Genomic DNA, 27,704 nt, shown 5'->3' with positions numbered 1-27,704 from the left:
ATGGGTCTGTGTGAGTACAGCCCCCTTCACAATAATTGAGTGTGTCTACTCCTGCGCTCCACTGCGGCTTAATGGAAGAAAGAGCAAATCTGTTCTGGCTTAGTAAAAACTGGATTAACAGTCCCTGGATTGGATGGCAGAGAGCAGGATGGGCTTCGATTCCTTGTTCCATACAAGGGTTTGCAGCTGCCTAAGCTAGGTAGGTAGCTGAGTAATGAGCTAATTAAGTATAGTTAAAAGAAGGTGTGGAGCAACACCTCAGAGCTAGCTTCTCTCTGGAGACCTTGAGTAGAGGAGGGTGAGGGGCCACATGTGAACCTCCTTGAGTGGAGGGAAGAAGGAGTGCTGGTGAGTATCTGAACAAGAGAGTGATTTCCCCTGTGTCAAAGTGTTGGAGAGCGCTCCAAGGGGCTAAAAGCGTGAGTAATATGTACACCAGTGAGGGCGTGGAAGCTGGACTGTTTCTGTTATTCCCTATGTGAAGCAAGTACTGTATGCTGGAAAAAAGGAAAATTATTTCATACTTACCGTAATTTTATTTTCCTGGTCATCCCTATGGCAGCATAATAATAACCTTTGAGTATGCTCTCTCCCTGTTGGATAAGCAGAAGAAAACAACACGACTCCCATAGCTATAAGTACCTCCTCCTCCAACTCCCCTCATCTTAGTACTAAGCACAAACAAGCTAGGGTGGGTATGCTGCCATAGGGATGACCAGGAAGAGAAAATTACGGTAAGTATGGAACAATTTTCCTTTTTCATGGTCATCCCTGGCAGCATAATAATAACCTTTGGGTAATACCACAGCAACAAAACACAAAGGGAGGGAAAATAACATGCTAAATATGCTTTAATTAACAACAGCTGCAAGGACAGTCTGTCCAATAGAATCTCTGAAAAATAAATTAAATTTATAATGCTTACAAAATTATGAGATGATGCCCAGGTAGCTGCCCTGCAGATTGTCTCTGAAGAGACTTCTGCTTCCGCTGCTCAAAAAGCTGGAACACTCCTGGTAGAATGTACCTTGAAGGTGATGGTCTGTCCTGCTCTGTATACGCCTTGGAAATAGCTTTAGTAATCCAGCATCTCAAGGTTCTCTTAGATGCAGGTTCCCCTTTTCTTGCACCTGCTGGAATAATGAATAGTATCCTAGATTTCCTAACTTCCTCTGTTCTTTGAATGAAGCTTGGAGACACCTTTTGACATCTAAAGGACTCTCTTCTCTAACTGAAAGCATAGATGGAAGAACAATAGGTATATTAAGATGAAAATTAGACACCACCCTTGGTAAAAAAAAGACAGGACCAGTTTCAAGACCACCTTCTCCTCATGGAAAACTGTATAGGTCTGATCCACAGACAAAGCTTGCAGCTCTCCAACTCGTCTAGTCTTCAGAGACAATGGGCAAAGGGAAATATCAAGACCCAGCTCAAAGGGGGCCTTAATGACCAGAGGAAAATCCAATGGAGGAGCAATTTTTTTCAATAGCGGTCTGATTCTCAAAACTGCTTTAAAAAACTGATCAGTTAAAGACACTTCTGCCCATTTCTCGCCTAATACCGCAGAAAAGTCTGAAATTTGAACCTTCAAAGAACTGAGACTAGTGATGGGCGAATTTTTTCGCCAGGCGCGAATTCGCGGCGAATTTGCGCGATTCGCGGCAGGCGAATAAATTCGCAAAACGCCCGTGAAAATTCGCGGAAAAAACGGGCGCCAGCGTCAAAAACGGGCGCCGGCGTCAAAAACGAGACGCCGGCGCAGTTTCGCGAATTTTTCGCCGTTTCGCGAATTTCGCGCGAAATTCCCGAATTTTTCGGCGAAGCGAAACGGCGCAAATTCGCCCATCACTAACTGAGACTCAATCCATAATCAAGACCAGATTTGAGAAAAGCCAAGATCTTGGAAGTAGAAGGTTTCAGGGGATACCCGAGCCTCAGACCAGGAAGAAAAACAGTCCCAGATCCTATGATAAGTGGAAGAAGTACCCACTTTCCTGGCCTTCATAAGTGTTTCGACCACCCGATAAGAGCAACCCTGTTGCTTCAGTCAAACTTTTCAATCTCCGAGCCACTATATTGAAGGTTACTGGATCATGCAGGCATGATCTCTGAATTAATAAATAAATGAACCACTGGCAATTTCAAAGGTGATTGGGTCATCAGACGCCTCAGTAGTGGGCCTCTGTGGCCAATATGGGAGAATTACTATGGCATCGATCTGAGAAAGAAACTATCTTCTTCAGGACTCTGGAATTAGTGGAAGATTTTCCCAACTCTGTGATAGAGCATCCACTGCTCTTGTCGATGGAAAGTCTTGATCTTGGTCATGAAATCCAAGGCCATCAGATCTATCTGGGGAGGCCCCAGTGAGCCGCAATCCACTGAAATACCTTTGAGTTCAGCTCCCATTCCCCTTATCTATAACTATCCAACTCAGAACATCCGCCTGATAGTTCAAGACTCGTGGAATGTGGATGGCTGTGATGTCCATTAAATAGGACTGCGTCCAAGCCATGATTAGAATAGGTTATATTAAGAGAATGCTGCCTGTTCCTCCCTGCTTCCTTATATATGACACCGCTGAGGCATTGCCCAACCTGATCTTCAGATCTTCACTAACAGGCCCATCAGGATTGGCCTGAAAGCAATCAATGTTTTCCAAATCGTTCTCAACTCCAAAATGTTTGATGGAAGGCGTAACAAATCTTTCTTCCACACCCCCTGGGCTTCTGTACTCCTTCTGTATGGGCTCTCCAGCTTGTGCCGGATGCATCGGTAAAAACTTTCATCCATTAAGACTCCACCAGGGGAAAACCCCCTACAAAAATTCACTGGGTCCTGCTACCACACCAGATGAGACTTGAACTAGAGATCCTTGAGATACTGATTCCAGTGAAAGGTCATAGAATGCTTAAATGTTCTTTCCTTGTATGTTCCTGCACGCTTGATAAAGGGCCTAGCCCAAACATGTAGTGATGTCCACTTCCCCAATAAAATATTTGCAGTCTAAGACTACTGCCATGGATTTGTCTTGCACTTCAACTCTTCTTCTGACTGATTGCAGTGAGCCAGGAATCACCTCTGAACAGGCTTCATTCTCCACCTGGCCCACTTCACAAGACTGATGGTAGAAGTTAGAAGACCCAGAAACTCAGGGAGTTCCCTGGCTTGCAAAGAATTGAGATTCTGGAGACACTTCACCTCGGAGGTAACTTGAGAATCTTCTGCAGGGGTAAAGAACCAATCGCAGCCTGTTGTTGAAGAGAGCCCCCAGGAATATAATCATCTGTGTGGATACTGGTTGACTCTTCTCTTCATTCAGAACCCAACCAAAATGTATAAGAGTTGACCTCATCAACAATACCTGGATGTCTTGCTACAATTAGAAGATGGACTTCCAATTCCTCTTTCCTCAGTTTGTTAATGAGCATCACTAACACCTTGGTGCAGGTTCTTGGCAAGGTAGAAAGGCAGGCAATGAAATTGAAAATGAGACCTTCCCAGGCAAATACTAAAAGATGCTGATATTCCTCTGCCACAAGAAGGTGAAGATATGTATCCTTTAAGTTGAGAGAAGCTAACTAATCACCTGTGTGGAATACCAACTTTATTGTGGCAAGTGACTCCATCTTGAATTTCTGATGTTTTAAAAACTTGTTCATAAATCTTAATCTAGAATAGGCCATATATCTCCTGATGCCTTTGTAACAAGGGGAAATAACGCCTAGACCCCATTGCTGAGGGGAAACTGGCAAAATTGCCTCCTTTGCAAGTAGCTGAGGTATGTAGTCCTGAAAGACTGAATAATCGGCTCCACTGTTGGTTCTCCCTGAAGAAATGAAAAATTGTCTTGACTTTTGAAAAAGTAGGACCAGCCTCATCTCATTGTGGCTTTGGTTGAATTTTAGGGGATCTGGAATTCTTAGCCTTAGAGGCATGAAAAAATCACAACTGACTAGAATGCCAGGCAGACTTGTATTCCTTCCCAGGCCTGTAGGATCAAGCCTCCTCTTTTTGCCTGGAAGAACCCATCTTGTCTTCTCTCTTGAAAACACTTAGATTTGGAAATAATATCGTCCAAAGATTTACCAAAAATACTCTTACTCTCGAAGGGAAGTTTACATAAAATATTTTTTGAAGCTGTATCCGCATTCCAGGAGCGAAGCTCAATGCCCTTGTAGCCGCAGTGGTAAATGAGATATTACAGGCTGCCAATCATGATAAATCTACTGTTGCCTTAGAACAATTCCGCTGCTTACTTCAAATCAGAAATGGCTTCACAGACAGCCTCCTTAGGAGAATTCTCCATAACAGCCTAATCAATGTTCTCTGCCCAAAAAGACATTGCTTTAAAAACAGAAATAGCTGCAACTGCAGCTTACAAGCAGCTCCTGCTGTTAACAGTGCTTTCTTAAATTCTGTCTGTCCATTGGATGCTTTAAAGTTGAAATGTTTTCAGTCAGAAGTGCAGTCTTTTTAGACAGACAGGCCACTGGAGCATCCACAGGTAGCGGATTTTCCCAGATCGCCAGGTACTCCTAAGAAAAAGATAAAGGTTAGAAATTTTTATTCTCAAAAGGAAACTCTTTAGGGCCTTTCGCCCACTCCTGGTCAATTATGTCCTTTATTCCTAACAGCTGAATTAGGGAAGGAATCAATTAGTCTCAAACATTCTGAACTTTCAGTTTCCTCCTCAGAGGAATGGGATTCATAATCCTCTGATATAAGGAATCTTAAACAAAAGAGGTAGAACAAACAGGTTCTTTAGAAACCATAGGTTGCCTTAGTGTATCAGCTACAGCGTTCTTGATCCCCTGCATAATAGACTCCTGATTGAAGGATATAGTAGAAGTGGAAGCAGACTCTCTTTCTTTATCATGCACAGCAAATTCCTGAAAGCATGTCTGGCAAAGTCTCTTATGCTTTATAGCAGGATTGACACATGCCCTACAGGGTCTGAAATCTGCACTCTCCTCCCTCCTGTGCTGTTTTTAGAAGCAGCAGGGACATAACGAGAGTAAAAATAAATGAACAGCTCTTTTTGCAGAACCATAAAATATAAATATGCTGGTAGGGCACTCACCCAGTAGATTGTAAGGCAGCCTGATCCATGTTGTAGCACTGTAAGGACTCCATAGGCACAGAACGCTTAAACCACGCTGTTTGAGATCAAAAGACCCGCCAGTGACATCACTTCCGGTATGCGACTGCAGGTGGCACCAGAGCACCAAAAAGGTATGTATACAAACAAGCCTGCCCCGGCCCCCGGGTTACCCTGAAAGGTTGCATTGCACTCCGCTTCAATAAAAGATTGCAATTCTCACGTAGACCTGAGTGCCGTGAGGTTTTTTCTACACAGTAAGTAAGATGATGGACAGTGGGGGGGGGACAGTATATGTGATCTATTTGGATTTTGCCAAAGCGTTTGATACCGTACCCCACAAATGTCTGCTTTCTAAACTAAGGTCTGTTGAGCTTAATGAAACTATATTTGCACATGGATAGGAAACTGGCTACAGGATCGGGTACAGAGGGTGGTTGTTAATGGTACATTCTCTTGGAGTAATGTTCTTAGTGGGGTCCCTCAGGGCTCGTTATTGGGTCGACGTTTATTAATGACTTAGGGGAGGGTATTGTAAGTAATGTATCAGTGTTTGCAGATGACACAAAACTATCCAGCCCAATTAATTCCATCCAGGATGTGGCATCCTTGCAACACGATCTTGACAAACTGGCAATCTGGGCAGCTAAGTGGCAAATGAGATTCAATGTTGATAAATGTAAAGTCATGCACATGGGATGTAAACGTATCCAAGCCACTTATACCCTTAATGGGACTGCACTAGGCAAATCCATTATGGAAAAGGACCTTGGAGTCCTTGTAGATGATAAACTTGGCTGTAGCAAGCAATGCCAGTCAGCAGCATCAAAGGCAAATAAGGTCTTGAGCTGTATTAAAAGGGGCATAGACGCGTGTCTTTTTTCTACCTAACTTACTATGTTACAATGTATTCCCTATATATACATATATAGGGAGTTTATTTGCTTTTGTTTTCTTGTTTTCTCTTGTAGGTGACTGAAATCTTATGCCTGATTGGTTGCTATAGGCAACATCACCAGTGATGTTTGTCCCCAATGTTAATAAATACATATGATGGTGTAAGTAGGGTGGAACCAGGATGCATCAAGCTCCCTGCCTTTTACTCTAGTTCCAGCATTCAAGCACCTGATGTTGCAGCCTGTCAAATCTCTTTTAGAGATTTCAGATGAGGATCTAACTAACTATTGTCTGAATTATGGTGCATACAGTAGGCATAAAAAGTGTTACATGTACACAGTCTGCAAGGCCCAAAAATGTGTACTAACACTTGCTCAAGAAGCTTGTACTGTATGTCCAGTGTGATTGCTCTGCTATGAAAGCACAAGCTTAGCACTATGTCAGCCAGAAGCCTGGCAATCATTCAAGCCTGGGCACATTCAGTCACCATCTAAAAATATATATAACCTTTCCCTCATCTAATTTTTTCCTTAAATGAATAAAGGAAACAAACAAAATCTAATCCCCACATATCAGAGTTTCTTAAACTTTTCACTCAGTGAAAAATCTAGAAATTCTAAAACTTTTTCTTTCTTTTTTCGGTGTGACTGTTTTAAGGTATACAAGACAAGCAGCAATAATTTCAGACTGTCAATTTTTATTTTTTACAATAGTCAATATTTTAACACTGCTCTTTTACCACAACTGCTTCATGTATATTTCCTTGCTTTTGTTTAAAACATTGCCACAGTCGGTAACTACATGGAATCTGAACTTACACACGCTCAAAAAACCTGCTTATGAACAAATTACAGAGGACCATGCTAGATCAATTTCCCTCTATGCCAGGGATCCCCAACCTTGTGAAGCCGTGAGCAACATTCAGAAGTAAAAGGAGTTGGGGAGCAACACAAGCTTAAAAAATGTTCTTGGGCTGAAATATAAGTGCTGTGATTGGACATTTGGAAGCCCCTATGTGGATTGTCAATTTACATTGAGGCTCTTATTGGCAGTGCACCTGATTTTTATACAACCAAAACTTGCCTCCAAGCCTGAAATTAAAAACTAAGCACCTGCTTTGATGCCACTGTGAGCAACATCCAAGGGGTTGGAGAGCAACATGTTGCTCACGAGCTACTGGTTGGGGATCACTGTCTATTCTATAGATTCCCAGACTGTGGGGTTGGCCCCTGGGAAGCCTTAAATAACTGGATGGAGGGGATCCAGTGTTAGGGCAGATTAGAGCAAAATTTGGAAGCATATACCACGATGATTGTTACAGCAATTCTTCTATTTATCTGTAACCTTAGTAGCTAAATGGCTGGATTACAATGGGGGTCTTTATCCCCAGACATATGGAACCCACACATACAAGGGTAAGGGTGAGGCACACAAGCCACAGACTCAACTTCTCTCAACCTTCACTGAGCTGATAATTGTGTGGAAATGAGAAACTTTGTATTTTCCCACTGATTCCTGCTCATTGTGTTTGTACACAGGCTGTCAGTGCAGAGAAAAAGCTCAGAGGATGGGAGCCCATCAGCTTCTCTTTACCTGAGGGGAAAACGGAGCTTTTGATGAATGATAAGCAAACTCCTGCTATGTGGAAAGCCAGTTACCAGGGGTGGCAAAATGCTGATCTAATAACTTTGTAACTACAAGACACATTTTAATTTTTTAAAGCGTCTCCTCTGATGAAGCGCCCAATGGCGCGAAACGCATCAGGAGGGACTAACTGATATGAGGTATGCAGACGGGGGAGACATGTATTATGCATAAACACTTGTATACTTATGTAATTGTTTGATGATATATTTCGGTGAATTTGCACAATTAAATGTTTGATCTGAGGTTTTTGTGCATGTATCTTCCTTTTTTTGTACCTTATGTTCCAAGTTATGGAATCTTCGAGAGCAAAGGCATAGTGTACTTCCCTAGCCTGACCCGCAACCATGCCAAACGTGCAAATAATACTTGCAATTAGCAAAATAGATTGCTACTTTTTATTACTTATCTTTCTATTAAGGTTTCTCCTATTCATATTCTAGTCTCTTATTCAAATTCAGGGTCGGACTGGGCCGACGGGGTACTGGGTAAAAACCATGTAGGCCCCGGCGCTTTGTGGGCCCCGCCAACCCAGACCCACACTTTCCTACGACCAGCGTTGCCCCCTGATTGCACCCCCAGCCCTTATCACAGCAGAAACTGCAGCACAAGTATGAGCAGGAGCCAAAGAGGGGTTTGTGGCTGGGGGGCCTCTAGAGGGATGGTGACAGGTAGGGGGCCTGATGAGGGGGCGCAGGGGGGACCCTGTGGCAGACCCTGTGGGCCCTAGTTCGACGCTGTTCAAATTAGTACATGGTTGCTAGAGTAATCAAGACCCTAGCAACCAAACTGCTGACATTTCAAAATGGAGAGCTTCTGAATAATAAAATAACTCAAAAACCACAAATAATAAAAAATGAAAATCAATTGCAAATTATCTCAGAATATCACTCTCTAAATCATATACTAAAAGTTACCTCAAAGGTGACCAACCCCTTAAAGGAAAACTATACCCCCCAAACAATGTAGGTCTCTATAAAAAGATATTGCATAAAACAGCTCATATGTAAAACCCTGCTTCATGTAAACAAACCATTTTCATAATAATATACTTTTCTAGTAGTATGTGCCATTGGGTAATCATAAATAGAAAATTGCCATTTTAAAAAATAAGGGCCACCCCCTGGGATCGTAGGATTCACTGTGCACACAAACATACCAACAAACCATACATGTTAGGTCACATGAGCCAATTAACAGACAGAGTTGTGTCTTTTGCTTCCACACTTCTTCCTGTTACAGTAAGAGTTGAAGTATTTCTGGTCAGGTGACCTCTGAGGCAGCCCAGAGACCATCACTAAATGGTGGCTCAAGGCAAGAGATGTAAAAGGGCAAGATTTACTTAAATATATATTCCAGTTTGGTAAGATTCTTTAATATGCCACTTAATATGATATGAACTATCCGTTGCTTAAGTGTTCATTTTGGGGGTATACTTTTCCTTTAAAGTCTGCTTTCAGTGTGTTAACAATGCACAGTAAATAGCTACTGATAAGAGGGGAAAAAAGTCCATGTGAATGCATCCTGCTGAGGGTGGGAATATTTCAGGACATGGGGTCAGTTTGCAGAGAACCAATGACAGTGCAGGCACAGGACTTTCCTGGCACTATATGAATCAGTCCTTTTAGTGCAGTAATAGCTCGCGCCTTCCACGTGTGTAAAATTTATCTGAGAAGCCAAAACGGCAGAAAAAGAAGATGTCTGAAACTGAAAGGAAAAGCTCCAATTACAACAGTGTGACTATGAAAGTCTACAGAAAGTTTAAGCAGAAAGTAGCTCTGAAGAACAGCCTAGCAAAAGAAACGCTTTCTGAGTTTTTCGCCACATGTTTACTTATAGTAAGTATCAGCTGTTTTCCTGTTTCTGTGCGTGTGGGACTGTGCTGATGTGGGACTATAACTGCCACTATGTGCTGCTTGCCTACAGTTTTGATAGGCTGTAATTATCCACAATAAAACTGCTTTCATGAATTAGAACTGCCACTGCCACAGAACTTATTTTGCTTAATGCCAAATTCAGTTTCCTGTTATCACAAATATGCAACATGATTAGTGTTTCTGCAAACTAAGCCAAAGTTCCTCCACAAGGCATTTTCAGCCAACTATAGAGTTTTTAAGAATATGAACTGTACAAAAGGTTACAGTGTGAAACTCTGCAGGCAGTGCCTACTGAATATAACTACCTGATTGCTAATGCAACAACTTTCTTTCATATAACTTAGTTAATTAACCACAGTGGTATTAAAAGATATGAGAATATGGGTTATTATGCATTCTGAACATTTTATACAGTGATGGTATTTCATTACATTTATGTTTGTAGTTCATTAGATTTGTTAGTGGTGGGGGAAGATATCTTATACAATATTAACGCATGTTGAAATCCCAAGTGGTATAAACTTTTTTATTTGCAATGTTATAATTTCACCAGATATTCCCTGTCAATGTAGAAATAATCAGGCATTCCATCTCGTTATTTGCTGTTTGTTTTTGCCTTGAATGTAAATAGGAAGAGACAGAAGTTGAGTTCTGCACAGCATGTAGAATAGACAACTTGTGGCTTTACATTGGTTGAACTACAAAATCCACCACCAATAACCTCTTTGCAATCCACAATGTCCAAAAGGCTGCAGGTTGCCTATCACTATAAGTAACAGGGTGAATTGTTCTAAATAACTAGTACATTCTCTTTAAATATATATGCGCTATGTGCTATTAGGTCCCTATCCATTGCTTTGTTTTTGGAGAACAACTGTATGATTGAGTGTAGCAATTAAATGTAACCTCTTTAATATAACAATATAGACAACATGCTTAAAATGGGTAACTGATAGAGAAAGTAAAAAAAAAAAAAAAAGCAAGAGCCATTCATGCCCACAGATGAGCCAGGAGCACGGACTGGCCATGCAATCAGTTTAATTATGCTTGAAAGTGTTAGATCTGTATTAGAAAAAGTTAGGTCAACCATTGTATGATTGCATGTGGAGGAATTAGTAAAATTGATGTTGTGAAAGGGAATTATGTCCCTGGTGGTGGAGTTTAAAGAAGTCATCATGTAGTTTGTTTTCTTAGAGTGAGAGGCTATAACTTATTTCTTCTCCTGCAGCAGACTAAGCTTTAGGGTGGTGGCACACGTGAAGATTCGGGGGAGGTTAATCGCCCAGAAATCTTCTCTTCTTCGGCGACTTATCTCCCCAAAATGCCTTCACGCCAAATACAAATCGCCGGAAGGATGGCATACGAATCGCTTTGGCTTTCCAAAGTCGCTTGAAGGTTCCTTGTGAGGCATCTTTGGGCGACTTCAGAAAATGAATCGCTATGTATGCCATCGTTTCACATTCTTGCCGACAGGAAGGCATTCTTAAGTAGCTGCATTATTTTCATGGCTTTGGATTTATGGTTATGATGTCTCTTTTATACCTCGCCTCCTCGTGAGGCAACTTCAGGTGACTTTGGAAAATAAATCGCTATGTATGCCATCCCTCTAGTGTTTCTCATTCTTGCCGTCAGGAAGGCATTTGGGGAGATTAGTTGCCCGAAGTAGGGGAGATTTGTCTCCCCCGAATCCCCCACCACCACCCTTAGAAGTCCGGCTCTTGTTTACGAGAAATCCCATTGTTGTTGGATCAGGTGGATATATCTTGACCTTTTTGTTTTACTAAGTAAATAGCAATCAGTTACTTAGTGCCAGGCAAAGTAAAATTGTTTATCTGGTAGCTAATGGGCTCTGTTTTGCACTCCCTCTTTATAAGTGAAACTAAGTTGTCACAGGGTTTGTTAATATGCATATTGTCAGTTTAGGTGAAAGCTTTGACCCCTAACCATCAGCAGACTCTTGAAGGTAATATGATATGTCTTATTGTGCATAATTAATCTTTGCCAGAGACCAAAATGCTCAGTTGGAAACTTTCTGCATCTATAACCTTGACCAGGCCTTACGTAGTTGCATTATTTTCATGGCTTTGGATTAATGGTTATGATGTCTCTTTAACACTCATGGGGTTCCTCCTGAAAACAATCAGAGAGCTCTAGGGGGGCTGGGGGCCCAACCATTTATTTTATTTTTGATTGTGTGTTTGCTTTTTTGGAAAAATCAGTCTGATTCCCAAGTGAAGAAAATTGTGAGCTTGTGTGAGCAGGAACTGCTGAAATCCGAGCAAACTTCCTTCCATGATTTTAACTAATTTATCAATAATTTTTCTTGAAAAAATTGGAGCGACAAAAACGCCACAACACAATCAAGAGTCAATTCGTATTGTACAAAAACTCGACTTTTTTGGATAAAAACACAGTATTTTTCCGATTATTCAGCGCATATGTCAAGAAACAACTTCAGGGACATCTGCCATTGATTTCTACAAGACATTGACAGGTTTGAGATGACATATTTTCGAATATGGAATTTTAGCAGCTTTGGGGTATGATAAATCTCTAAAAATTCTAGGTTTTTTTCCCCACAAAACATTCTATTTTTCGCCCTAAAAACCTCAACCAGAAGAAATCTGGCAAAAAATTATTATACATACACATCTTCAGACAGTTCTAGGACAGTTCTAGTGTTATGTAGTGATCATTATACTGCTGGGATTTATTATTCAGAAATACATTTTCCAGAAAGCTCCATATTACTGTAAGGCCATTTCCCATAAACTCAATTTAATCAAATAATTCACATTCTTTAAAAAATCCTTTTTCACTGTAATAAAATGAAACAATACCATCCAAAACTAAGATATAAGGAATCATTATTGATGGCAAACAATCCTTTTGGTTTTAATTTTTTAGTAGACATAAGGTATGGAAACCCAACTTATGGAAAGACCCCTTATCCAGAAAACCCCAGGTCCTGAGCATTCTGTATAACAGGTCCAATTAGTATTGTTTGGAGTTGAAATGTTTATATTAGATGGGGTTTTACCATACAAAGCTTCTGTATTAAATCATTCCCATATTTCACATTGTTTTAAATTACCGTATAAATGTGGTAGTATCTGTAACCTGAGAATTTTCACATTTTAATCTAAGGAGTTTCAAACTGGAGAAAATACATACGTACCCAATATCACAGAGAAAATGAATAATAGATTCTTGTTTGCTCTGTGTAAGGCTCTACTAAAATGGCGCAGCTATACAAAGCAATGTATAAATATGTGCGTAATATTATCAGTCATTGAAGGTGTGCTGACACATTGATGTGTTGAGGCAGATAATAATGGCCATTAGCCAATTCTGCTCGATTAGCACAATTTAAGTAAATATTTGTGGCTGTAAGGAATATACCAAGGCATTGCTATGCAGTTACATTAGTCTTTTCAAAGGTATCTACACATACAATTTACATAAATGTGCTACCTTTAGGGGCAGATTTATCAAGGGTCGAATTTCAAAGTTAAAAATACTTCGAAATTTGACCATCGAATTGAAATACTTCGACTTCGAATATCGAAGTCAAAGTTTTTTTCATCGAATTTGGGTATCCTGCGGTCAAAGTAAAATGGTAAGATAGAATGATTCGAAGGATTTCAGAGATCGATTGAAAGATTTTACTTCGACTTCCAAAAACTTCGAAAAATGCTCTAGAAGGTCCCCATAGGCTAACATAGCACTTCGGCAGGTTTAATTTGGCGAAGTATTGAAGTTGAAGTTTTTTAAAGAGACAGTACTTCGATTATCGAATGGTTGAATATTCGTACGATTTTACTTCGAAACGAATATGAGGTCAAAGTCGTGTATCCTATTCGATGGATGGTCGAAGTATCCAAAAAATTACTTTGAATTTCGAATTTTTTTACTTCGAAAATTCCCTCTAATTCACTTCGACCCTTGATAAATTTGTCCCTTAGTGTTAGCATACACGGGATGGTTTGTCGCCCACTCAAAGTTACTTTCAGCAAGAGTGACAAAACATTAAAATTAACCTGAATCACTTCTGGTTTACTCGCATAATTCTGCAAAAATGCCTCTTCACGACATTCCTCGCAATTCCATAAGTAAGATGTTTTACCATCAACAAGGTGCTGCAAGGTGATGGTAATATAGAGGGGGTTGTGTCTGCTGTACATCTGTCACTTGCTATTACTGCCTGTAAATAAAAGCAAGTGAGCTGAAAGGAACATTCTTAGTTGCAAACTGTTTTATCATTTGTTCACATATGTGAATCTGAAATCAACTGGATATAAAAAATACTTTTAAAGGAAAACTATACCCCCCCAAGCAATGTAGGTCTCTATAAAAATATATTGAATAAAACAGCTCATAGGTAAAACCCTGCTTTATATAAATAAACCATTTTCATAATAAAATACTTTTTTAGTTGTATGTGCCATAATCCTTAATAGAAAATTGGCATATAGGGCCACCCCTGGGATCCTACAATTCACGGTGCAAACAAACCATACATGTTAGGTCATATGAGCCAATTAATGGACAATGTTCTTTCTTTTGCTCCCACAATTCCTCCTGTTACAGATGGGGGCAGATTTATCAAGGGTCGACTTTCGAGTTTTATCAAGGGTCGAAGTGAAAATTAAAATGAATTCGACAAACTCCCATGAACTAGAAATTCGGGGGAAAAAAACGACCAACCAAAATGTTTTAAAAAAAAATCACACTTTTCAAATTCGGGTCAATGGGATTGACCTGCAAAATTGAATCGAATTAGAATCAAATTCGATTCAAGTTTTTTCACCAAAAAAAACTCAATTTTCAGGATGTCTCCATAAGCGTTCCCCATAAGCTAAAACATTAATTCGACAGGTTTAAGATGGCAAAATAGTCAAATTTCGAAATATGAATTTTTTAAAAAACTCAAATCAAATTTTTTTTTAAAAAACTCGAAGCGAATTTTAACTATTACACTAAAATAAACTTAAAAATTTGAATTTTTAAATTCAAAATTATAATTGGAAATTTTAATTTTCACTTCGACCCTTGATAAATCTGCCCCTTAGAGTTGTAGTATTTCTGGTCAGGTGATCTCTGAGGCAGCACACAGACCATCACGAAATGATGGTTCAAAAAGAGATGTAAAAGGGCAATATTTAGTTAAATATAGATTCCAGTTTGGTAAAATTCTTTAATAAGCCACTTAATTTGATATAAACTATCTGGTTCTTAAGTATTCATTTAGGGGTTAAAGTTTGCTTTTAAACCGACGGCACATATGTTTTTTGTTCTCATAAGGTGGTAGCTTGTTGGTCAAATGCATCTTACCAGTGTTGCTCTTTTGTCAAAGTATTGGCAAGAATAGCAGGGAACTGTGGTCTATTAAATATCATAGTAAATTTATCATCATTATGATGAGCGTTTATTTTAAAGACCACACACTTAAATACACCATATATTTTTATTATATCTGTGCTTGCCCAAGTCATTGTGTTTATGGTATAACATTACTTTAAAAGGTTTTAATCCATTCACTATATTGAAAGACATATTATTTAGTTGTTTTTACTGTTGTTCATTATATTGCTTCCCCTCAAGGGCGACATGTCATGGTTTGCCAAGGAAGAATTACAGAGAATTATGTAGCAAGATATTGCTAATATCTAAATCATATTTACTCAGTCCTGTGATCAATAGAACGTAAAAATGCTTCCCTGTAGTAAAAACAAAGAGGCCAGTTCACTTGAGATTTATGAAATGCGAATGCTCACCAAAACCAGGAGATGCTTCCCAGACTATTGAATAAATGCCTTTCCCAATGATTAATGAGTCGTTAAGGTTGCTTACTGGACACATTCATTGCTACTGAGTGTTCATGTCAATTAGAGTTAACATATAACCAGGCTCCTGAGTTGATAAATCTGAGTCCTAGAACTTAAAAAAGATTAATTTCTTATAAAGATTTCTTACCTGAGCATCATGCATAGAAAGTTATTGTGGCCTAAGTAACTATACTGTCGGCATATCATTTAAACAGTTGTCTTCTTCTCATACAGATTCTTGGCTGTGGTTGTGTTGCAACGTCTGTCCTTAGCAATAGATCCTCAGATGCCTACCTCACAAATAACCTGGGCTTTGCAATGGCAGTGACTATAGCAGTTTATGTCGCTGGAGGGGTCTCAGGTAAGTAATTCACAATAATAGGATTTTTAAAACACTTAGGGGGTTATTTATTAAACTCTCAAACCTGAAAATCCGCCATCTCAGACCTACCGAGGTTGTGTATAAGTCAATGGCAGAGGTCCCTATCCTAATTGGAAGTTATCGTGGTCTGCGTTGGGTTTAGCCCGAAAATCTGATAACTTCTGGCTTTTTGGGCAAAACACTGAATAAACGTACGATTTGGCTAAAAACCCAAACAAACCTACGATACGATTTTTTCGGTTTTCCCGAGATTAATAAATAAGGTCAAATTGGGTATGGGAGTTTGGTCGTGGTTTTTTAAATAAAATAATTCGATAAAATTGGATTTTAGTATATAACCCACTTAATATGTGTATTATTTCCAACTGATATAAATCAGGTGGAACTCTATAAAGGTCATGCTAATAAACAAGTGAAATAATAAACAATAAATAAATAATAAACAAGTGAAAATGTATTTACTAACAGTACTCTTACATTTTCATTTAGAGTTGTGCTTTGTAGAGGGAAATGCCTATGTTGCCATACTTTTATGCTATCTTTTTGCTTAGGTTTTCAGATTTATCCATGTCATGAATAATTTAATTTACAGGCCTATTCATGTTCTTGTGCCCTTGTTATGGTATTAATGATGCTTTTCATAGTTTTTTTTATAGTAGTAAAAAAAAATTTAAATCGCATTTAAAATGAGATTCTACTACACACTTAGGGGCCGATTCACTAACTTCGAGTGAAGGATTCGAAGGTAAAAAACTTCGAAGTTTTTTTTGGGCTACTTCGACCATCGAATGGGCTACTTTGACCTTTGACTACGACTTCGAATCGAAGGATTCGTAGTAAAAATCGTTCGACTATTCGACCATTCGATAGTCGAAGTACTGTCTCTTTAAAAAAAAACTTCGACCCCCTAGTTCGCCATCTAAAAGCTACCGAAGTCAATGTTAGCCTATGGGGAAGGTCCCCATAGGCTTGGCTAACTTTTTTTGATCGAAGGATATTCCTTCGATCGTTGGATTAAAATCCTTCGAATCAGACGATTCTAAGGATTTTATCGTTCGATCGAAGGAATTATCCTTCGATCGAACTATCTGCGCTAAATCCTTCGACTTCGATATTCGAAGTCGAAGGATTTTAATTCCTAGTCGAATATCGAGGGTTAATTAACCCTCGATATTCAACCCTTAGTGAATCGGCCCCCAAGTGGTGAGACACACCAAGTCTTAGAACTTAAATTTGCCCTGCATATTTAAAACACATGTAGTTTTTATATAAAGGTAAATTATTTGGTTCAGTCATCAAGGTTCTGCACTAGGTTTTTCAGTGGTGATCCTGTCCCCTGAGTTTGTCAACTCTCCTCATAGCAGCAGCGCCCTTGAGGCCTTTTAATGCAAATGGTATGGTCATATATTCTGATTGGGCAACTGTGAAGCTATTTGTGGAAGTAATGTGCCAAGCCCATAGCTATGGCAGACAATAAATTAAACAGTTTATCATTTAGTGTAAAGATTACATTTTTTCCACAACTTCAACCACTGGAGCAGTGGAAATGTGTCCTAGAAAGGCATTGATGAAAAAGTCTTGGTTCATCAGAGAACGCTACTTGCCTACATGTATAATTCTATCAGCAGTCCTGAGGAGGAATAAGGACTGGAGCTGTTTTCCATGGTTTGGTCCTGTACCCCTGGTTCCATTGAAAGCAAGCCTTAAAAAAACATTGTGCAATCTTAATAATGCTATGCTTCCTACTGTGGCAACAGTTTGGGGAAGGCTGTTTCCAATTTCAGTGGAATAATGCCCCCACACACAAGCAGTTTGCTAAGATGGGAGTAGAAGAATTTGACTGGCCCACACAAACTCCTAATTTGAACTCAGCTGAAAATCTGTGGAAATAATTAAAATTCTAACTTTGAGCAAGGCCTGTTCCTGGCATTAGTGTCCAACCTCACTTGTGAATGGAAGCCAATTTCACATGATTTAGTGGAAAGCCCCTATAGAAAGCAGCAGGGAGTACCAATTTCATATTAATACCCTTGGTTTATGAATGCAATGTTGAATGGTCATATGTCTGGATATTTTTTAACCATATAGACCAGGGGTCCCCAACCTTTTTCACCTGTGAGCAACATTCAGATGTAGAAAGAGCTGGAGAGCAACACAAGCATGAAACAAGTTCCTGGGGTACCAAATAAGGGCAGTGATTGGCTATTGGTAGCCCCTATGTGGACTGGCAGCCTACGGGAGGCTCTATTTGGCAGTTCATCTGGTTTTTATGCAACCAAAACTTGCCTCCAAGCCTGGAATTAAAAAATAAGCCCCTGTTTTGAGGCCACTGGGAGCAACATCCAAGGGGTTGGAGAGCAACTTGTTGCTAACGAGCTACTGGTTGGGGATCACTGATATAGACCATGTAGATTTTAGAAGAGTTTTTCATGAGATAAACCGTGAGATAATTTCCTGTTCAATATAATTTGTCCTATTATTTGAAGCATGCATATTCCCTCCCTCAAGTTATAGCTGAGCATGCAAGACATAGGGTTTTTATGATAGTACAGCTGAAACCCTAGAAATTGTATGTGTCTCACAGAGCTTTCTCGCACATTTATATTATAAGGGACAACTTCCTTTCTTAGTTTGCTCACTTTAAGGTTGCTGTGGCTGGAAACATTTTGTAGTGGATTTGACAGATAATGTACCAGCAAATCCTCTACCACCCTAACTTATTTGTACAGTGAATAAATAAAATATATGTCTGCTGTATTGTACTGATTAGGTAGATAAAGCACTTAAACAGGCAAAGAGCCTATATGATTTTTGTATTTTCCCCCTTAGTCGTTCAGCTGTAAAGTATCGCTGATGTGTTAGTCTGTTAAATTATCGAAGCTGAGAAACCAACCTGGTTAGGGGAGATGGGCTAAAAGGAGCCAAGATGCCCTTCTGTTGCATACCCTAACCAGGTTGTTTTCTCTGCTTTGCTACTCTCCAAGTTCTACCCACTCAGAAGCCATGTTCCAATATCTTGCACTGATAACATCTATCTAACAAGATTGAAACAAGTTTGGATATATGGCTCTGAACTATTAGATTGTATCTGTACTATAAAACCAGTGGTTCTGGATGCATAGTTGGCCATAAAAGAGTGATCTGCATGTCTCTGGCCATAATGCCTTATGTGAGAGTTAAAATCTATTTTTTAGTATGAAGGAAGTATTATGTGTATAGCATGAGGCAAGTAAATACCTTTACAGTCCCTTAAATTACTGTATATCACAGTCCAAAACCCCAACAAAATCATTTGTGGTTAGATAAATTTACAGAACATAGAGACTGCATGTAAAGAAACCATCCAGTTCACAGCCAATAGGTTTTGTGAGTTTCAGATGACTCAAATAATAATTTACGTAATATGTCAAGCAAATAATAATTTTGAAGGATGGTCTTTAATAACGAAAATCAGATCACTAAATGGTCAGAAATTTAAATGCATTTATGAATGGAAAAGGTCAGGTTTCAGAACCTCAATACCACTTAGCTGAGCCTATTGGATTTGCAATTACATGAAAGCACTCAGGTAGGCAACAACCTGTCTAACACTAGTAATTCATAATTTGAACTAGGCAATAAGGATTAGCTTTAAGAACCGGTGCCAAAAAGCAGAAGGATAAATACCATCCCCTTATAAGGTAACACTACATTCTGTTATTTAATCATTTATAATAGTGATGGAAAAGGGGTTTTCAATGATGACCCAGAGTATAAAAATTGATAATAAAAGGCAATTAGTACTTATCTAGGGAGTGACATGATTGAGGTAAAATGGACACTGCTTCAGAAGGCTTTGCTTTTTTGCCTTTCTTAGTAGGGGAAAGGTTGCACTCCATGGGCTCCAGCTTTTTCAGTCATTGTGACTGAGAATTTAGTCATGTGAACTTGCTAAAACCTTAACATCACTCATCACATTAGGCAATGCTTCTGCAGTAGTGCAGTTGTCCCCGCTCCCCCTCAAAAATGTAACCTAGCCTCTTATATGCAGAAGATTGATCCATGGATTTCAAAAACAATGTTCCCTCTCCTGTTCAATACAAAGCTTTGTTAATATTGTGCTTAGTGCACTTGCTACCTACAGAGTTATTTGTTATATAGGGGTGTTAGTTGCTTAGGTGATACAAACTATGATAATACATTCCTATAATTCAGGGTAGATAATTGCCCATTGTGCTCTAAATCTTGTCTGAAGGATCCACTCATTTTGGCACTGTTAAAGAAGCAGATATTTGCCAAAAGTTGGTTACCTGAATCAGATCTGCTCTTGATATTGGCCTATTATGCCAGTCAAGAGTGCCAAGCTGAAATATTTCCATAAATGTGAATGTGAGATAATTCATAGTGGTCCTGTATAAAGACGTTTTTCAATTACTTTTTATTTTCTGTTACCGATTTTCTGTTTTTCTAATATTGAAGTTTGACGTTTAATTTTACACCTTCTTATGTCTTTCTGAAGCAGCTCGGGGGGGGGGGGTCTGTAAACTCTTATCTTTGGTCCTGCTGAGCAGAATTAAAGGCACCTATTATAATTGATACAATAGTTGCTAATATTCCACAGATGGTGCTGAGAAATGTATCAACTAATGTAGCAAGTTGTAACAGTTCAAAATCTGCACCTGAATTACTGAGCTGCCAGACCGAAAAACCAGAGACAGGAACATTAAGCTAGAAACTGAAAAAACTGTAAAAAAAAAAAAAAAAAATGAAAGCAATTGAATAAAGTCTTTATTTCTGATGTAAAATCCATAAACAACTATCTGAATATAGTGTGTGGAAGGCAAGCAACCCCTTTAGAGAGAATAGGTAAATAATTAAAAAAATGTTTGTTAAATTTGTTTGCTCTGTGAAAAATGGCAATTCCATATTTTTGGAGCATTTTGGATAATGGGTTTTCTGGTTGATAGTTCTGATACCTGTTAATAATATTTAAAAAATGTTTGCAATGCAATTTAGTCACTTATTTAAAAAAACATAACCTTTGAGCTAAGACTGAGCTACAAATGGCCTTGATGCTTTTAGTTCATGTTTGCTAGACCTGAGTTCACAATTCCATTGAGCGAGTAAACATAGATAACATGAGATGAGGAAGGGAAGCCTTTTTCAACAGCTTAAATGAACACAGGATTTGATGCATAAAGTGTAGAATATTTTGTAGGTAGATATGTTATGAAAAGGCATTTCATTATGTAAAGCACAATGATAATTAAAGGAATAATGTCATGGGAAAAAATGTTTTTTTTACAAAACGCCTCAATTAATAGTGCTGTTCCAGCAGAATTCTGCACTGAAATTTGTTTCTCAAAAGAGCAAACACATTTTTTCATATTTAGTTTTGAAATCTGACATGGAGCTAGACATATTGTCAGTTTCCCAGCTGCCCCAGGCATGTGACTTGTGCTCTGACAAACTTCATCACTCTTTACTGCTGTACTGCATGTTGGAGTGAAATCACACTCCCCCCTCCCCCCCCCCCCCCCGCAGCAGCCTAACAACAGAACAAAGGGAAGGGAAACCAGATAGCAGCTCACTAACACAAGATAACAACTCTCTGGTAGATATAAGAACAGCACTCAGTGGTAAAATTCAGTTACATTGAGTAGGAGAAACAACAGCCTGCCAGAAAGCAGTTCTATCCTAAAGTGCTGGCTCTTTCTGGAAGCACATGACCAGGCAAAATCACCTGAGATGGCTGCCTACACACCAATATTACCACTTAAAAAATATACTTGCTGGTTCAGGAATGAAAATTTATATTGTAGACTGGATTATTAGCAGTGTAAACAATGTAATTTAGAAATAAAAACGACATCATAAAAAATGACAGAATCCCTTTAACCTTTTCCATGTGTCAGATCATAGAAACTACGGTTCTCACACATGAGTTCCAGTATGTTAATGCCATAGATTCTATTTTCCTGGATTACAAGGAATTCTATAGGATACCAATAACATCCTGGCTATTCTATCAGTCATGATAAATAACAAATGTGTTGCTTTGAAAACACTGGTATTTTGAGCTAAAATGTTTCAAGGTAAACAGCTAAGTTAGACGACAAAGGTATAAACATGATGTAGGTGAAGGTTTCCTTTGTTATTCCTTGTATATAAAGTTCATCAGACAGAGTCGTCTAACTAATCAACAATATCACTCTGGAAAACCATGTCAGTCAAACTGTGATCCCTCTATTTAGAAAATCACACTACGGGGCAAATTTATCAAGGGTCGAATTTCGAAGTGAAAACAACTTTTGAAATTTGACCATCGAATAGGGTAGTCCGACATACGATCGTACGATTTTACAAAAAAAATCCTTCGACTTCTCAAAACTTAGCCAAATACTGGCTATAGATTCTAGGAGGTCCCCATAGGCTAACATAGCAATTCTGCGATGCGTTTTCTATAGTTGCCCGAAGTTGCCTCACTGAGGCAACTTCGGGAGACTATGGAAAACGCATCGCCGCGTGTGCATTAGCGCAGGCGACTTTTCATTATAGCCTATATGGGAAAACACGCTGAGGCAGTTCGGGGAGATAGTCGCTCAGAAGACGAGGCAATTAGTCGCCAGGCGACAAAATCTCCCCGAATCTCCTCTTGTGAACTAACCCTTAATGTCAACAACTTTTCTCTTTGAATTCCCCCTTCATCTTATTGCTTGCATTGTCTGGTTAATATACCCATGCTTATGTTTGCTAGCTGCTGCGGATAACACTATCACATATGTGCTATGTTAATGTCCTAATTGTCTTGGGGTTATAATAAATTATATCATGCAACACTATCAGTGGTACCCAAAGATATTCTGGGGGTGGGGAAATCTGGAGTCATTTACTGACGCCCATTTAGAGATAAATTTAAGGATCAGTTTGACTGATCTGACTGTATTTCACCTTTACCTTGATTGTTACCTTGATTCATTCATACGCTCAAGGTTTACATGTAAAAAAGTAACCTAAACTAACCAAAGCATTAAGAACCCCAGAATAAACATTAATATTTTATATTATAAATATAAAAGGCTACTGTACCAATTCCCAGACTAACATTTCAACAATGTATCCTTGGCACATATAATTAGTTGAATAATACAATTATAAGTTTGCTTTTTCCATTTGATGCAATGTAAATGGCTTAATATCCATGTAGAATTTTTGTGCACACATGATTTTGTGGGAGGGGCCTACATGTGACTTTTCCCCTATTTCTCCTTCAAGTGAAACAGCAGCTGAGTGTCTTGTTTTGCCCTTTAGCACAAGATAGCACAATCCTACTGTGAGAGCAATCTTACAAGTTCACATTGAGTATAAACATGTTTTTCCTCACTGTAAAGTAACAGATTCAGAAAGACTATAGATCATCACCATTAAGATGGTACCACCTTTTGCATCTTCAAAGGTTAATCTGGCTACACACACATTTTATAGCTACTTAACAAGTAGTTTTTTCACCAAACTATATGATTATCTCTTCTCTTTCCACCCCCAAAATAATTGATATGGCTGATAAACCTCTGATATCACAGCATATTTGTTGTGTTTGTTGGGAAAACCAGACAGGTCAATGATCTTACTGAACAGATGTATGGGTTCAATAATCAGCCTGTACATGTGTAGGCAAATGAGTTCTAAGCAGTCTCTAAAGAAACGTGATAGGCATATGATTTCTAAGCAGTCTCTAAAGATACGTGTAATTTTTGCTAAAAATGCAATTTATCTATCAAGATATTCACTTGGGGGGTTATTTACTTATTCTTTAATTTATCTGGTCTTGCTTTTTGGGGCAAAAACTTGAATTTTTCGTGAAAAAAAACCCCAAAATTTTTCGAGATTTATTATACCCAAAATGCTGCAAAAAGCCAGAATCTGAAAATCTGCCATCTCAGACCTGTTAGGGTCATGTATAAGTCAATGGGAGATGTCCCTATCCCAATTGCAAGATATAGTGGACTGCGAATGGTTTAGCCTGATAATCCGATAAATCCAGGGATTTCTGGCAAAACCCCGAAAAAAAGAGTGATTCTGGAGAAAAGTCTTAAAAAATTGTACGATCTAGGGTTTCGCTTAATTTTATCAAGTTGGTTATCAATCTGATTAAATCAAGTTATTTTATTAATAAATAAGTCAAAATCGAGGATGGAATTTTGGTCAAGCTTTATTTATTGAAACAATAAGATAAATTCAGATTTCAGTAAATAACCCCCTTAATGTCTGACCATTCATTACCTAAATATCTTTTAAAAATGTTATTTGTGTAACATAGTACTTGGTGCCACCAAAAAGTGCCAATTTCTTAGAATAATCCAAGTTACTTTTATTGCTTCTTCCTTATCAGGTGGCCATATAAACCCGGCTGTCTCCTTTGCCATGTGTTTAACAGGAAGACTAAAGTGGGCGAAGTTTCCTTTCTATGTAAGTGCACAGTTTTTGGGTGCAATAGCTGGATCTGCAGCAGTTTTTGGCATCTATTATGGTGAGTAGTGTTTTCATATGGCAATTATTGCAAGATCTGCTTGACCCCTTGACTAACTACAATAATTTGACTGATTCATAAACACTTATCGCACTTTTTTTGTTCTGTTTCTTCTGTTCATATGTCTTCTTTGTGGTCATGGGCTAGTCAAACTGAATTCCTAACAGTTAATATATTTTTTGCTGAATATAATTTTGCTCAGCATAAAACATAATATTAAAGCCCACATATTATTATTTTTTTTTATAAAATTCTGTACATACTATGCCTATAATAGACTGTTGGGCATATTTAACAGAAGGTGAAATATAGCTTGGCACTAGCTGACAAAGGGAAATTCAGCAATTTTATTTTTACTTGTGTGGCAGTTTTAGGCGCGTATTTATGAATGGGTGAACGCTCACTTTAACCCTTTAATTGGGGGTAGATTTATCAAGGGTCAAATTTGGAATTCATGGGAGTTTTTTAAAACTCCCATAAACTCGAAATTCAACCAATCGAAATTTATTAAAAAATTAGAATTTTCAAAACTCGGGTGAATCGGATCGACCGGAAAATTCGAATAAAATTTGATTAGAGCAGTGGAAATTTAATCTGGCAATGTGTGGCAAGTGTTATCTCACCTTTTAACAAATGCTTGCGTTGGTGTTTCTGAGTTATGCCATCTTATCACTGGAAAGTATTTTAAAACATTTTTTTATGGGGAGCATTGACTGATAAGTGTTTCTGCCACAATTGTTCCTGAGAGCATCCAAAAATACTCCATCTCAAACCTCTTGAGGTAATGTAGAAGTCAATGGCAGATGTCCCTTTTACAATCTGAAGATATAGTGATCTGCACTGGGTTTTGTATGATTATCAAGCAGGAAGTTGGGGCCAATGGTAGCCAATGAGAAAGGGACAGAGTAGTGGAGTGCTTGCTAGTTTATGTTATGTTACAGCACTGGAAGTAGATCAATAAAACAAGGGTCCTACATTGTATCAGATAAGACAGGTAGGCTGTCACATCTGCATGACCATTCAACATTTTGCACCACTGTGGAAATAGCTACAGTAGCATTCATTAGAGATTTCCCAACTGCAGCCAACAATTGTAAAATACTACTTTAATCATAGGCCAGGGACAGCTGTTTATCTCCTGTACACCTTTTAAACAAATAGATTAGTATTGCTAATATATATTATATTAAAATAAATCAAAATGAGGGGGTACATGAAATCATGGCCCTAAAAATGTCTTCTCGTATCAATGTTATATTTCTTACATATAAAAAAAGTCATTCTTGAACGTTGTCATATCTTGCAGATGCAATTTATAATTACACAGGAGGGATTCTTACAGTTGACGGTCCAAATGCTACGGCATACATTTTTGCAACATATCCAATGCCTTATCTGTCAATTTTGGGTGGTTTTGCAGATCAGGTAAATGAAAAAATTCCAGAAAAAACAGCCACAAATTACATTGATATATTGTCCTAAAGAAATTGAAGGATGGGTGTCCTGTCCTGCTAAATTACAAGTTAAGCTATCCTCAGCCTATTCTAAGAGGTTTGTAAATTCAACAATAGCTGTGTTTTTAGGAGTTTGTTTAGGTGCTAAGTATGGAAGTGGCTTCTTTCAATTATAGATTAACTCTCCCAACCTCACATAACAAAAGAGAGGGAATTGATCAATACACATTACCTGGTCCCCTGTTTTATAAGTAATCTAGTATCTATGCAAGTGAATATTTTTAGTTACAAAAGTTATGTCATATATTATGTCATATATTTAGTTAAAAAGTTATATCATAAAATTGGTAAGCCACCATACCACTTCAAGGTAAACCCCATATGGCAGTCCCTAACTATTTACCTCCGGTCATAATATGCAAAGTCTGCCACCTCCCTCCATGAAAGCATTTATTGGGAGAAGCGTTTCCTGACCTGGGCATTGGTTTTCAATCAGAGGGCTTAGTCCTCCTCCCCCACCTTTAGCATTTAAAAGAGAAGATTGCCAATACCACAGCATTGGTTCCACAGGCTCTATCCTCTCCTGCTTGTGACTTTTAAGAGAGAGAGAGACTGCCCAAACCAACACCAACTTTTAAAGGCATGGGGCCACCATGTAAATGGATGGGTGTATGGGTGCTACAACCACATGGAAGCTTGGCCGGCAGCATAACTGCTAAACTTCAGCCAGAAGAACTCTGCTACAATACAAAGATGCAAAAAAAGAGGGGGTTGTGGTTGCACTCAAAGGCTAAGTAAAAATATATAAATACAATGGAAGTGCCCGAAGTTGATCTGGATACTCTCTCTCTGTTTTTGTAACTACATGCACTTGCATAGATACTAGAGTACTCATGAAACAGAGGACCACAGACCATTTAATTTCATTGCATTGATCAATCAGCTATCCCAACTTCCACTGCTTCAAGGCCTGTCTAGCATACCAAAATGCATCCACCAGAAGCTCAATGGTTTATTGTAAAAGATCATATTATGTTGATATATGGTAATGGTTGAAAAGAAACCTCACAGCCATAGTATGAGCCAATATATTGTTTAATAAAGGTGGTGGACCACTGGGGCATGCACAATTCTTTTAATTATAGTAAAGTGCTGAAGTGCAAAAGTAAAGTGCTGATGTCAAGAACTCAGCTAACCAAGAATTATTCAGCTAACCAAGAATTATTATGTTTTTCTTAATTAGGGCTTAGGTGCTGCCTTGATGGGTTGTTCCAGCTTGAATTATCTAGTTTTGGTGAGATTTCAGTATAAGGACATTTCTGTTTATTAGACAGATGGATGAATGGATAGATCTTAGATAGATAGATTCAAAACTTGAATTCATGTTATGCTTTGACTTCAGCAGCTAAGCAACTCAGAGTCACGCTATATTTAAATATCTTACAGGTGACGTCTACTGCTCTCCTACTCATTGGAGTATTTGCAATATTTGACAACAAGAATTTGGGAACACCCAAGGGGCTAGAACCAATTGCAGTTGGTCTTCTTATTTTGCTTTTAGGATTGTCACTTGGAATGAATTCGGGATGTGCAATGAATCCTGCAAGAGATCTGGGACCAAGGATCTTCACTGCTATGGCTGGATGGGGCATGGAAGTATTCACGTATGTTTTTTTGTACTTTATTATACATTCAAGTTGTAGAAATAACACATCTTTTATTATTGTATGTAACTATTGTTGATAAAACTGTATCTATAATGGTTTTCTTAATCCAGATCATGATGTATTGTATGTATTAATGGTAAAGAGGCTTATTCACTGATCTTAAAAACACTTCACCACTGGTCCAAATGGTTTCTTCAGTTGAACTGAGTAGTAGGTAATTCCGTTATAGTAAAACATTAAAGAGGATCTAAACACTGCTACTTAACTACACTTCACTCATTCTAGTTGTTAACAAGGGTTAAACATGCTGGAAGCTGTAGCCAGCAAAATTAGGGCAGTATT

General features: G+C 38.5%; 1 protein-coding gene across 3 annotated transcripts in view; it reads left to right on the top strand.

Moving 5' to 3' along the window:
• The first annotated feature begins 277 nt into the window (after window positions 1–277).
• Window positions 278–27,704, top strand: part of aqp9.L (aquaporin 9 L homeolog) — a 31,064-nt gene continuing 3,637 nt past the window's right edge. Inside the window, exons 1-5 of one of the 3 annotated variants that reach the window (XM_018253028.2) lie at window positions 278–348; window positions 15,585–15,711; window positions 24,104–24,241; window positions 25,548–25,666; window positions 27,142–27,359. In XM_018253028.2, the coding sequence (XP_018108517.1) occupies window positions 15,669–15,711; window positions 24,104–24,241; window positions 25,548–25,666; window positions 27,142–27,359 (518 nt within the window). In that variant the 5' untranslated portion in view covers window positions 278–348; window positions 15,585–15,668. Of the gene's footprint in view, window positions 349–5,135; window positions 5,239–9,213; window positions 9,484–15,584; window positions 15,712–24,103; window positions 24,242–25,547; window positions 25,667–27,141; window positions 27,360–27,704 lie in introns of those variants that run through there. The other 2 variants (XM_041586764.1, XM_018253027.2) reach the window with 2 other exon arrangements.

Source organism: Xenopus laevis, chromosome 3L (assembly GCF_017654675.1).
Source record: "Xenopus laevis strain J_2021 chromosome 3L, Xenopus_laevis_v10.1, whole genome shotgun sequence".
In the NCBI taxonomy this organism is placed as follows: domain Eukaryota; kingdom Metazoa; phylum Chordata; class Amphibia; order Anura; family Pipidae; genus Xenopus; species Xenopus laevis.
The sequence above is the reverse complement of the archived record's forward strand: the minus strand, read 5'-3'. Positions and strand labels throughout refer to the sequence as shown.